The sequence below is a fragment of the Drosophila mauritiana genome, chromosome 3R (genome assembly GCF_004382145.1).
Source record: "Drosophila mauritiana strain mau12 chromosome 3R, ASM438214v1, whole genome shotgun sequence".
In the NCBI taxonomy this organism is placed as follows: domain Eukaryota; kingdom Metazoa; phylum Arthropoda; class Insecta; order Diptera; family Drosophilidae; genus Drosophila; species Drosophila mauritiana.
In genome coordinates this window covers 7,530,760-7,544,913 of record NC_046670.1, presented here as the reverse complement: position 1 = coordinate 7,544,913, position 14,154 = coordinate 7,530,760, and the positions used below count along the sequence as shown (strand labels likewise).

The window sequence follows — 14,154 nt, the reverse complement described above, 5'->3', positions numbered from 1 at the left end:
TTTCGCACAACTTTTCCCGTTTGCCGTGGAAACTTTATTTAAGTTTTGCCATTTATCACAAGTAAGCTGAAAATTATACCGACTAATTCCGTTGCATCCTGCTTTTTTTCAGATCGGACCTGGAACACTTGCGCTCGGTTTTCATGGCGGTGGAGAACGGGGATCTGGGCATGCTGAAGTCGCTGGGTATCAAGGACTCGGAGCTGGGCGATGTGAAGTTCTTCTTGGAGAAGCTGGTCAACACCGGCTTCCTCGACTGAGTAGCGCCAGATCCGGCTTCTGGATTTTATTACGCACACGCACAGCCCATCAATCCTAATTTCTATTCGTATTTGGGCGCGCCCTACGATAATTACAATTATTAAATGCGAATTACACCGGAACACACGTACCTACACTCATCGTCCCCAACAAAACGTACCCATGAATGCCCCTCCATTTCAGCCAAAAGATATTTTCTCAAACTCTATTTTTGAGTATGATTTTGCTTTCCAAGACCCTTCTTATACGAGTTATTATGTTTAATTTATTTTCATTTTCCAAAACACTTTTATATAAAAACAAAAATCAAGCAACCAAAAACTAAAAAAAATTGCAAAAGACCACGAAAAAGCTACAAAAAAAGTGAAGGCGCGAAGAGGAAATAAACATACGCAAATAAATAAACAATTTCGATCACAAATCGGCTTCTATCTACCGAAAAGCAAATCTCATGCTTTCTCCCAACTTTCTGCGCTCCTTCTTAAACTTTCTTTATGCGTTGCGTTTCTATCGCGAACTATGTTTATTTTGAGAAAATCTATGCGCAAACTTCAGAACATTGCAGAAAAAACTTCATTAAGAACTAGAAAAATAAAATGTGGAAGCAGGATCGTTTGGCAAACCAAAACAAAAAAGAAAAAAAACCAATATAATTAAAGAAGAAATTTTATCAATGTTTATATATCGAACTTTTTCCGAAGCATATGTATGTATACAGATACTAAACATTTTTATCGATGTATATGTAAAGTGTTTCAAGGCTTCTTAGATCCGTCACTAATGGTATTCACAACAAAAGTCCCTACGAACAATGTATGCAAAACCGTAACCGAGGCTATCAGTAAAGAACCTTCCAACCATTTTCTAACACTTACGAGTATCTTCTTTCGATAAACGTCTATTAATTATAAACTATTAAATATGGAATACTTCTTTAGTTCTAGTCGGTAAAAAGTAAAAAGTAGCGAAAGCCCTGCAGCTATTGTTGTTTCCAGTAGAGAAAAATCTTTGATGTTTCGTATCAAATTAACAAAATAACGTAAAGCAAACCAAAACGTTGTTATAGAAACTTAAATCTCAATGTCGAGCTACTGTGCAGCAGTGAAATTACTGGTTTTGAGTTGCATAATTCACGGAACGTTTTGAGTGTCTAAATAAATATCGATGATAGTTCTCACGCTACGTACTCAAACCAAGTAATTAAAAAGCCTAAGCCTAATTTAAAAATAATACACACAACTTTACTCAATTCTCAGCATATATAAATATATTTCCTAGAAGAAAAAAAAAGAAAAGCAGCTGTAACCAATGTGCGATTCTACGTTTTCAGGACCAGTTTCGAATTGCCAATGAACTAAAACTGACCCAAACCATTTGGAATATCTTCTAAGCAAAACCCGAAACTGGCTCTCAAAATACAAAAACACTTTACCACCTAGTCTAAGAATTCTCGAATTCAAACATTCTTCAAATGGAGCACGGAATTGTTGACCAGATAGTGTGGCAAGTAACTAAAATGAATAGGAATCGGAGGAGAAATTATGAAACCCAATGTTAAAGGAAGATTCTTTAGATTAAACCGAAAATTAATGGAGTTATAAGTACCTTGAATTAGCTGATAGGTCGTACAACAACTACAGCAAAAGTAAACTACAATTATTTATTGAAATAAAAGAAAAGAGAAAACAAAGAAAAACATTTTAATTACCTATATAGTCGTCTATTCAAAGTATATTTACGAATAAATATTATTCGACGGAACTTAAACAAGTCAAGAGTAATATTAAAAGAATGATAATGAAAAGAAACTGATCCATTGAACTATATATATATATATGATTAAAAGAGGATGTGAGGATATGCCCCATGTAAATAAAGAATACAAACTACGAATTCCATAATCGATGCAAATGAAATGGAAACACAAAAAATAAAACCAACAAAGTGATAATTTGTTTTTTGCGTTCCATCAAAACACCTTCGCCTGTAAGTTTTAAATAATTTAAATATCTACAAAAAAAGAAAACCTAAAAACCAAAAAAAAAAAACGTTTTTTCTCTGTGAATATTTTTTAAAAATTTAATATACAATTGCTATATACAAAACAGACATTTCCTAATTATAAGCCACAGAACTTATATCGCATACATATCAGCAGAGATCTTGCTAAAGAAGAAAAAAACTGCAAAAGTTAGAGTTACACAAAAATCTATTAACACAAAATATATGCAACATATCAATTAAAAACATATCAAATATGAAGACGAAAACGAAAGTTGAAATTGAATAACGTTAAGAATATTATATATAAATATATTTATGGCTAAACACACCAAAGACAATTTTAAACTTGAAATTCAATTTTTCCTTTCTCTTTACTTTGGGTTTATCTTTTATTTCCAATTCATTTAAACAAATTGTTACTTGTTTCAGTGTTTTAATGCCAAAACTGACCCATTGAACTTTTAAAACGCTGAAACAATTCAACAATAACAAATCTACTAAAAACAATCTCTTATCAAAGAAACTAGCTTAATATAACTTAATTTGAAGTTGTTTAGGTTAAAAATTTAATTTAAAATTTTGTATTTATTTGCTAGTCAGCTTAGAAACAAACAAAACCACCTAAAGTCACAAGAAATAGTTGAAATATATTTGAATGAAACGAGTAAACGAAACATATCAGTTACTGAAAAATTGTAGCAAGCAAAATACTCCAGCAACAAGAGAGAAAGTACTCTTCAAAAATCAAACAAAAAAATGCTATATAAAAACTATATGCAATACCGAAACACAATTAAAGTTTGAATTAAATACAGTAAAGTAAATCGAGTTTAACGAGAAAGAAAAAACACACTACAACAAAATGGAGTCTATGTGTAAATGCATTATAATTAGAATTGCAAAAAAACCATACAAACAGAGGCGAAACGAAATTTAAATAAAATTTTTAACATTCCAATGATGCTATTTCTTTGGTGTGCTGTTTTAAACAACAAACAATCAAGCGAGTTTTCATTGCTGCAAAGGGGGTTAAATATTTAAAGCTATTAACATGCTTATCTCCTTATTGATTAATAGTTGAAAATAATTATCAAGTACCAATTCCCGTTTCATGATTCCTATCGCCGAATTTATTAATGACTTTATCACAGTTTTTTTTTTTAGGTGTGGGAAAACCTACGAACATTTTCCTCTCTCACCTCAAATTTAATGTACGGCTATCGCTATAATGCATTAATTAATTGAAGGAATTTCAGGCAGTTGACAGTCGTAAGCTATCGCAGTCCAAGTTATACACAGGTGATAAGATATATCCGCTCTCTCACTTGCACTCGCGCACCCATTAGGAACTCCCCTAATTACTTTCGCTGAGAAAGAGTGAGAGCGGAGATAGCACGCGCTCTCTGTGCAAATAAAAGCGTATGTTTTTATACCTAGTATTCTTAGAGATCTTAAGGGTATAACAGACTATGATCGTATAAAGAGGTTCATAAATAGGTAATACTTAATAGGTATTACTTCTTCAAGCATATAAAGTTTAAAGTATCTGAATTTTTGATATATGTATCTTTTATAATTGCGAAGAATGCTACCTATAAAATTAGAGGATATCAGCTGTTCTACAGGCTCGATCTAAGATTTTCCACTTGTTATACTACTTGATATTCTAATCAGTCTGTAGATTTGTTTTGTTGTTTTTGATAGCCTTCGTAGTATTTGCTCTTGATTAGCTGAGAACACAGAACGACGGCGGTCGGCTCACCTTAGTCGTGTTTAAATTGGAAGCGCATGCGGTTGTCGGTGCTCTCGGTTCTTGATCCTCCTCCATAATCGGTGGCTCCGGATGCCATAAAGTCCCCACGACTACCATTCCTCTCAACTGCACTTACTGCAACCTGTGCCTTCACCAAATAGAAGATTTCCAAACCAAACGAATACCCAGTGAATAATCTATGCTGCCGAAGAGTATGCAATAGTGCTTAGTGCCTAGTGAGTGATTTAGTGAGCCAGTTTAATAGGAATACCTAGTAATGCACGATCCCAGCGACTACGACTCGGTTTACAGCGAGGAGGACTTTCTGGACACCGTGCGAGGAGCTGAAACTCCTCCGCTGATGGACTACGAAGAATTTCGGGTGAAGACAATGGGTAAGTCTGCTTTCCATTTTGGCCATGGCCAAATTCTTTCTCGCTTATCTTGTATTTGCTGTAGGCTTATGAACCTTTTTTTTGATATGAGACTCATGATAAAATGCCAGCCACTGCGGAAAATTCGTTTGCATATAGAAAAGAGAAATAATCGGTGGAAATTTTAATAGATTACAGTTTAGAAATATCTTTATCTTTCTTTTGTAATGAAAGACGTTTCTGCAAAAACCGAACTCAGTTTTTGGAATAATTAAATTTATTATTATTTACCCATCAAAAAAATGTTTTATTTTAACAGTTAAATATTTAAAAAAATATTTTTTCTGTTGATAATGGTATGTGTTTAGTTATAATCCTATTGAACTTCTTCAGCAATTTGATTTTCACATTTCATAATATTTCTAAGTAAATAAAATAATAAATAAGAGATATTTTTGCAATTTAAAGAGCACTAAGTTAGTTTATTGGGATCAATAATCTATTCCGCCACTCCTACTTCTTGCCAGCCTGGGCCTTCTTTGCGTTCGGCTTGGGCACCAGTTTAAGGCGGATCATTTCCTCGAGCAGCGTGGAGCCCAGGTGGCATGGATTGGCGGTCATACGGACTCCCGCTTTCTCCAAGGCGGCCACCTTATCCTTGGCCGCTCCCTTGCCACCGGAAATGATGGCGCCGGCGTGACCCATTCGACGACCCGGTGGAGCAGTCTGTCCAGCGATGAAGCCCACCACTGGCTTGGCCTCGCATCCAGTGTTCTTCTCCTTGAGAAAATCGGCAGCATCTTCCTCGGCGGATCCGCCAATTTCTCCAATCATGACAATGCCCTTGATCTCCTTGTCGGACAGAAATACTTTGAGGGCGTCTATGAAGCTGGTTCCGTTAAAGGGATCTCCGCCGAGGCCAACGCATAGAGCCTGACCCAATCCCACGTTGGTGGTCTGGTGGACAGACTCGTAGGTCAAGGTTCCCGAGCGCGAGACTATGCCCACCACTCCTCGCTTGTGGATATCTCCCGGCATTATTCCGATTTTGCACTGATCCGGCGAGATGATTCCCGGGCAGTTGGGTCCCAGCAGGCGGGACTTCTCCTGGCAATTCAGCATCTGCGATATCCTCACCATATCCGACTGGGGAATACCCTCGGTAATGGCCACAATCAAGCCTATTTCACTCTCGATGGCCGCACAAATACCCTCGGCGGCGGATGGAGGTGGGATAAAGATCACCGTGGCATCTGGCTTCGCCTTCTCCACAGCTTCTGCCACCGATTTGAATACGGGCTTACCCAGATGCTCCGTACCGCCCTTCTTGGGATTCACACCGCCAACTATATTGGTTCCGTACTTAATGGACTCCTCCGAGTGGAAAGTGGCCTGTTTGCCAGTGAATCCCTGGACTAGAAGCTTTGTTGACTTATTGATCTTCAGGTTGCACACCGTCTTGCCATAGTCCGCCTTGCCACGCCTCAAAACTTGGGGCGCCATCGCCCGCAGGAGCATCTTGCTTCCTCGATTTAGGGACATTTTATGGGAATTAGGTCTTGGATTGCTGGTGGATTTGTTTTGGGCCGAAAAATTAAACTTTTGGGGCCTGATTTGGAATGGAGTTTTTACCGAAACTGTTGACCGAATGTCAGGTTTCAACAGTCAAATTATTAGGGAGGTTTGGAACAAGGCCTGCTGTGTTCTTAACGGCTTTGGATAAAAATTGGAAATCCTTTTCTGGTAATTTACGCACATGCATACTTAAGCTTTTTTTTTTTAAATTATTATTTATTAAGTGAAGAATCCGTACATCATAATATTGTATCTTAACATCACAGGGTGTAGAAATATTCTTAAGAAGTACCAAACACTATATTAAAATAAGTGAAGTAGGACGCATACTTAAGTGAATTTTTTTTTACAACAATAACTCCTAAACCGTGCTTTGTAATTTCATATTGTTCTATTTAAAGAGTTATTATCTGTTAAACTGCATTTTCATTCTTTTCTTGCAAGTTTTATAATATTTATTTGATAGTAACTAGTTAAAGTTATAATGAAAACAAATTATCTGTCCCACTGTGCTTGCGCTCAGCCCTTCAATAAATTCCGATTCGATTTTAATTGAAATCCAATAGAAACTCCTCTTTTATCTCGCTCTCACTCTCTGAGCGCGCGAAACAGCTGGACTGAAACGCGCGCTTTGGCTAGTTGGGCTGCAACCCGTTCCAATAAGATCATCGTTCAAAGAGAGCGAAAAAGAATAGGTACGTTGCGATCGCGTTTCAGATCGCTTTCTGACTTCGAAGCGTAAAGACTTGAAAACGCGTCGGATAAACAAGATGAAGTTACTCGTTTTTTTCTGCGCGCCGTCGTTGTGAGCCGAAAAGAAAAAGTAACAAAAGAAGCAGCGCAGGAAAATCAAAAATTGGCTGCAAGTGCGTGTTTTGAAAGTTTAATAACCAAGAAAAGTTAGTAAATTGAAAAAGGCACTTAAAGTGGTTACCTAAAATGAAAAGATAATGGGAAAGAGCGAAAAAAAAAGCTGACGCAAGTTCAAGGTGTAGAATTTGTGCGCGTGTGTGAGTGTGCCACAAGTTGTTTGAGCAAAAGTGGAGAAATAATATAAAAACCGAAGGAATTTCAACAGCAAGTGCAGGAAATCGCATTTGGTGTGCCAAACTTAAGGTTTTGCCTTGTGTTTTATCGAGTTTTTGGAGGTTTTAACTCTTTTTTTCCAACAAACACACACATACACACATTCTTGATTCTTTGACTCACAAATTACCCACGATAGCAACAACAAAAGTGTTGTCTGTTCCATTAGCCACACGTTCCATTTCTGGTTTTCGCTTTTAATGCCGCCTGTTCCGGACGTTTCCAGCGTTCCTCGTTAACCGGTGTTTGCTTTTTGATGAGCGTGAGAGCGGAGAAAGATATAAAGAGAGAGAGACTGAGAAATTGATAAAGAAAATGGAAAAAAGTAAATAAAACAATCAAATTGGTAAACAACGCTGCTTGTTAAAATTACAAATGCCAGGCAAACACAAAAACTCATTAAAAGCAGAGAAAACCCTAACGGTAGTTTCTTGACTCCCGCTCACTTCTTCTCTCTCTCGCTCTTTCTCTTTGCCGTTGCGCATGCGCAAAACATATTTGTTTCTTGGTGGGAAAGTCAACACAAAGTCTAATAAGAAAACAAACATCACAGGTGTCACCTTTAATTTTCGACATTCTGCCATTGTGATTTTAGGTCTTTGTAGAATTCTTGGCACACCTTCGATTTCTGGAAATTAACGCGAAATATTACGAAACGAAGCGGTAAACAAAACCAAATGGTGCGAAAGTGGTAAAAAAAAACGAAATGCGGCTATATCAGTTGTCATTCCACGAAGCATTCATATCAATCAAACCGAAATATATAACCCAAATTGTGTCCATGTGATTCAACGATTTTGTGATTCGATACGATACGATACGACCTTGAAAAGCATAGGTTTTTATGTTGGTGATTTTAAATTTTATCAAAACGAAACCAATTCGCTACTGGGATTAAGCGAACCAAGGATTATACGACTATGGAACCCGGAATTTTAATTGGTAAGATTGTAGATCTTTATATGGGTTTTTATAAAGGAAATATTTACTGAGTTCAAGGCAAAAGATAAAGTGGTAAAAATACATAAAATACAAATGAGAAGTAATTTTATAAGATAAGTAATATTTCCTATTTGGAAGATCAATTGGATCGAATAATAAATAAAGCAATTTATACACATAGTTAAGTATATAATTTATTCAAATTTTACAAGTGTTCTCTTAAGTTTATTTGTAAATATTCTATAAATGTTTTTGCTCGGTTAGTTATGTAGCTTAAAAAAGTCGTTTAAAAAGTATTCTGTATGCATTTATTCCCACACATGTTCGGAGATAATTACAGAAAACTCCACAGATGATCCAAGTGCACCCCTTCTCAAATTTTAACCCCATTGGGGGAAGAGCAATTATTTCGAGGGTTCAGAACTCGTGCCCCCATTTCACATATCAGAAATAATTTCCATGCTTTCTTCGCTCGCAAGAGCGACTTAAAAACGGAGACAAACAGACGACCACATGTTGCTGGGAGTCACAGAAACATATGCAATCACTGAAAGAAATTGTTCTCATCTCAAAAAATAAAAGAAATTATAATTAAAAAGTAAGTTAAGTAAAGAAGATGAAAAATACGTTTAGAATTAATTAATTAGCTAGTCAGAAGATTCAAGTTTTCAAGGCTTTAGCTCAGACACATTGTATCTCAAGAACACAGCGACTTAAATCTAAAATCCTAATATAAATCGAACTGAGCTATTTTTTCTCCCAGTGTGCTGGAACAACAAAGTGATGGCACACACCCCATTCAGAACCACAGATACATCGCTTTAACTCATTTGGTTAAGCATTTAATGATCGGGCGAATGCAGAAGTCGGCTGAGTTCTGAGGGGACAGCTGGAAAATGCGAGTGGGGAGCAGAGGGTGTGGCCTGGTCTGTAGACGGCGGTTGCCAACGCTCCACCGCCGAATGCTCTGCGTAACCCGCGCTCAGCTAATGAGCAGCCAACCGCCGGGGAGAGGGGGGTGGAAAATCGGGGGAGCGGGCTGCGAACGGGTGTAATTGAGACTCGGTTTAGATACCGAACCGCACCAATTTGTGCGAGAAATCTAATGTGTGTGGGTTTCCATGATACCCGGCGGCGAAAATACCGAGGGTATATTGTATTTCTTATAAATATTAATAATATGAGTTTTAAAATATGTGTTGAATTACAACGATTTTTATAAATAAATTGTAACTATTTCAACAATCTCTTGTTGATTGTTGACCTCAAACAAGGATTTCAAATGAAATTGCTAAGTATTCTATTTCGTTTTTAGATTAAAAGTAAAGTATTCAACAGTTTTCGCATTCCAATTTCGGGCTTGGATGGGATTAGGCGTATCCATAAGTGTCGCTGGTTTGTCTGCGGCTTAAAACCGGCAAAGCCGCCAGTTCGGATCGAAATCCACTCGACCAGCTGGGCTTGGAATGCGACAAAATGCGCATTTGCATTTGGCCACATGTGTCGGTTTTATTTGATTTGTTTTTATGTTTTTTTTGTATTTTGTATTTGAGCTTAGTGGGATATGGAGCACACATCACCAACACCAGTGCAGCAGGTCTTTCCAAGTAACACGGACACGGAGTCAAAAATGCGCACGCCCGTAAAAAATTACTCCAACTACAGCTCGCAATTTGTTATTCCTGCGATTTTGCTCTTTTTTTTTTGGCTAATGGGTTTCCATTTGTTTATTGCTTGATTGGATTTTGTAGCTGAGTTGCGGGGAAAAAAGGCGTTTATCTGGTAGGTGGCATCTGTGGGGGAGTTTTGGGGGTTTCAAAGGGGAACGAACAAGTTGTTTTGCAATTTTCAAGGCTAATTCAACAAACTTGCCATTATCTATTACCTTTTATTGAAGATTTGTCGTTTTCTGCACTTACAAGCTACTTAACTTCTGAATAATAAGTATAAATAATTAGTATAATTAGAACAATTAGTCGCGATAAAAACTCCACTCAACTAATTGAAATTCCTCAAATAGAGACTGCCTATCTGAAATGGATCTAGCTGTTCTCTTGCGCGAAAGAGCGCCAATAATTTCCCATTCAATTATTATTTAGGCAATCAATCTATACGCCCCACAAAATAGCAGCCACGCCCCACTGCGATCTTGGATCGCAGGCAACTGCCCACCCGCTGAAAACTGAAAATCGAATAATAAATTCAATTCATAACTCAAACTGTCTTATCATTGATCGATGTTGCGTGTGCCAGTGAGGCGGAATCGGGGAAACAATCGCTGATGTACACATATAGCTGGATATATATTTTATGAAAAGAGAAAGGGCGCCAAGTTGGATATGTACACACATATATATATATACATATATCCAGCATATAGTACGCGTGTGCATGCATTGATATGTCAAAATGGTAAACGATCAGTTGCAGTCGATGATTTTTAACGCCTCAACGGGTTTAAGCCGCGTGTAAAAAAGTTGGTAATAGCTGGTGAATGAAGGGGTGGTAGGGGGGGATACCCAACTTTTGGTCAAGTAAGTTGGCCAGCATTTCACTCGCAATCAATCCCTGCCTTTTCTTCGTTTTTGTTTCTGCATTGATTTGCTTTTCGATTTTTACCTTATTGGTTGGGAAAACTTTCTAATTAGCCACCGTACGTTCGTCTGAACTCTATATTGTTATTGTTAATGCCAGCCAACTAGGGTAAGCAATGGCAAAATATTGATTAAAGCCGGTCGACAGTTTGTGCCATGTTTATTTTTAGTTGCGTATACGTACATACCCACATTGTTTGTCTACAGCGACGACTTGTCGTTTTTCGAGGTGCTTGTCTAGTGTTTAACAGTCTGCCTCGAGTGCACCTGAGCAGACGGTGCGTTTCGCAACTGTAAGGCGCTGGCAGTGGCGAATCTTATGCTTGCCGCATAATCGAAACTTATCACTGGATATGACAGCCAGTTGGCCAGTTGATTGAATTCAATTCAAATAATGTCAAGTGTTGATAACGAATAAGGTCACTTGGCGCCACTGATAAATATATATTAGCAAGTTCAAAAATTGAACTGTGACAGCATGTGAATTTTAAGTAAAGAAGTAAAGATATGAATAAATAATAAATTTTATTTGTTAAATATTTTATTCAAGAAGTAAGTCTCTAAACAGTCCGGAAATATAAGCTAATTCAAGATTTTTGTTTGGAATTTATTATTAATATATATCTAAAGTTCAAATATATTATTTCAATAGATCAATACTAATAATAGAATTATTAAAGTTTGTAATAGAAACAATTATACAAGTTTTGTATAGTTAACTTAGTAATTCAGTAAGCTTGACAAATGCATTTGCGACTGTTTTATTGGTCTTTAATCTCAGCTTCTTAAACCAACTTTCTTGAAAGAAATACTTGAGCAAATTGTGTGGCATCGTTCAGTGAAGCTGAATCTCTGTTTAAATGTTATTCGATGGATGCGTGAATTGTGTATCCAATGGCAAATAAATAAACCCCCAAGTCCATAACTGATAAACAAACATTGTGAGCGAGTGCCTATCGCGCTTCATCGGTCAGGGAATCCAATTAAAAAGCCTCCAGGAACAAGAACAACAAACAGACCCACATAATTGACATAAATTACAAACTATTCGTATTTCCCACACGATACTCCGGGTATACGGCCTGCCATTATGTGTCCAATAATTTCCACTAGCCAAACGCAACATATAGTAAATAAATAACACATGACTCGATTGCTGCCAATTCTCACGCTTTCAAGGGCGGGGAAAGTAGAGATGTACATAAGTATTATATGTATTTGTATGTATATGCGGATACTTATACCCCTATCAATTACGCCGGGGACCAAAGGCCACAGGCTCTTCGGCTCACATAATGTTCATAAACATAACAGCGAAGCCATCTCGGTTTGAAGTAGCGAAACTGGCAGGAAAGAGGCAAAAGCAGGAGCCAGGATCAAGTGCTCGAAGCAATTGAACCGGCATTCAAGTAAAGTGGGCTTTAATAAGCCCTGGGAGAAATAAGCCGTAAGGTAAAGTAAGGTAAAGTAAAGTACAACGAGCACCGGCAACCATTTTAAATTACAGTAAAAGTTCCCTAAGGCGAACGCTTGCTGCTGATACGATACAGTCGAAAGAATTTAATTTGTTTGGAGAACAACAAACTGAAAAGTAAATGAACTTCAAAATGGGAAGACTGCACAAGTGCTTTTAAATTTGGAATAAAGAAAGATACTTTGACTTCTTTTGGAAACTTTTGGCCAAAGCATCGCCACATTTCGGGCGATTTTTTGTCAGACAGTTCCTACAAAAGTTAGGTTAATAATTAATTAAAGCAAGTGTGCACTTAGAAACATTTAAACGTTTAGAAGTAGGCAATTAATTTACTTGCACTTGTAAAAAAACAAATCATTAATCATTTAAAATAGGTCTGTTCCGACTTTTTGACACCATGCTTTTTTTTAGTACGCTGTCAGCAAAGACAATTTATGAGTGACAAGATTATAAGGGGAATTGAATAATAGGTTAGGAAAACACATCCATAATTTTAAGAAAAGCTTGGTAAAAAACTAGAGAGAATGGTGTAGTCGAGTGCCTCGAATATCGGATACCTGTTACTTAGCTAACATTTTGTTATATGTCTTACATACTTCTATCTAGCATCTAGTATACTTTATTTAACTCTAAAGGTATTTAGATACGTGTAATTGGTTTCTAAGTTAGTATGCATCTTTAGATACATCTTTAAACATCTTTAAATCCATTAGCAAATCTTCTCTTCCATGACGGTGTAAATATTTTCAAAGCACTGAGGCCGAGTTAAGAACCAGTTTAAGCTCTAAACAATAATCACCACAGGGAATTGAGAAATTTGTCAACCAAACTGGCGATGATGATGATGATGGTGATGATGACGATGCAAGCCTTGTCGTTGCTGCTTGACTTGCAATTAATGTATGAATGAATGAATTTCGCGATAAGTAAATTCAATTATCCGTAACATTAATGAATGCGTAAAATTTAAGCAGCGAACGGCAGCCAAACCGGTGGCGGCTAAGTGATTTTGTAATCAATTTTCAAGCACCGTCAGAAAGACAGACAGACAGACAATCGCAAAAGTGGGCAGTCAGCTAAAGAGCAAGTGAGCTAAAAAAAATGAAAACTTAATAAGGCGTTAAGCGATTTTAGTGTGGGCCTTTCGGCTAAGATATGACTAAATAATTTCATAAATATTTATAGATAAAGTGTTGTGCAAGTGGGTAGCAAATGAGGCCTATAGGAAAATGAAAAATCGATTTGTTTTCAATATGTTCAACAGATTTGACAGATGTGGCATTAAACGTGATATAGCTTAATCCCATTAAATTAAGGTTATAATATATAGTTCATAGGAAATCGGGTTTTTAGAAAGTGTTTACAATCGAATAGTGCTCTTTAATTTTGACCTATTAATAAATTCTAAACGCTGTCACTTTGTAATCCTATTATAAACATATGATTATTATAATCTATGTTAAATTAGTAAATTGTATCTTTGTACCTTTTTAATTTTAACCTATTAATAAATTCCAATCGCTGTCACTTTGTAATCCTTTTATATACAAATGATTATAATAATCTATGTTAAATTAGTAAATTGTATCTTTGAAATGCTTTAAGGCTGCACTACACTTAATCCGTTTACCTTGAAAACTGGTTTAATGTGCACCATGACACCATCGTAGCCAGCAGATACTTTATTATTTAAATATCTGAACTTTGCGTAATTAACGCCCGTAAACATTTTGGCCATCCGGCTATAACCGACGGAAGTGTTGCAAAAATAGAAGTGTTGACCGAAATGCGCCAAAACAAAAACAACTTCGAACAGCGAAATAATATGAACAACAAAAATGAATTAAAACTTCCGCTTGCAGTTCGGTATCTACAAAAAAAGCATCTACAAAAGTTGAGGAGGCGGACACTGCAAGTGGGAAATGGGGGTGATGTTGGTTGGTATCGCAGACATGGCCAGGTTTTGTTATTTTTCGTGTTGCTGTGTCTCCCACATTGATAAAGGCTTTTGAAAAGAAACTCGCTCTTAAAGTGTCGGACATGCTGGTGTCTGCTAGCGGCATTTTCTTGCTGGAAACTGGTTTTCCGAGG

At 36.9% G+C, this 14,154-nt stretch overlaps 3 protein-coding genes across 6 annotated transcripts in view; 2 read left to right on the top strand and 1 right to left on the bottom strand.

The window, feature by feature from the left end:
• The window catches only part of LOC117144499 (IDLSRF-like peptide), a 35,274-nt gene extending 32,051 nt beyond the window's left edge, over positions 1-3,223 (top strand). Inside the window, exon 4 of the mRNA XM_033309685.1 lies at positions 113-3,223. Within this exon, the coding sequence (XP_033165576.1) occupies positions 113-260 (148 nt within the window). The 3' untranslated portion in view covers positions 261-3,223. The remainder of the gene's footprint in view (positions 1-112) is intronic.
• A 1,057-nt stretch (positions 3,224-4,280) lies between these two features.
• LOC117142830 (dystrophin) overlaps positions 4,281-14,154 on the top strand; it is a 134,194-nt gene continuing 124,320 nt past the window's right edge. For 2 of the 4 annotated variants that reach the window (XM_033307055.1, XM_033307059.1), the window contains exon 1: positions 4,281-4,413. In XM_033307055.1, the coding sequence (XP_033162946.1) occupies positions 4,296-4,413 (118 nt within the window). In that variant the 5' untranslated portion in view covers positions 4,281-4,295. Of the gene's footprint in view, positions 4,414-6,695; positions 6,867-7,648; positions 7,996-14,154 lie in introns of those variants that run through there. The other 2 variants (XR_004459576.1, XR_004459575.1) reach the window with 2 other exon arrangements.
• On the bottom strand, positions 4,854-6,058 carry LOC117142832 (succinate--CoA ligase [ADP/GDP-forming] subunit alpha, mitochondrial). Its single transcript, XM_033307063.1, has one exon. It carries the CDS (start codon positions 5,932-5,934, stop codon positions 4,906-4,908), a length of 1,029 nt encoding a protein of 342 aa, XP_033162954.1. The 5' UTR covers positions 5,935-6,058; the 3' UTR covers positions 4,854-4,905.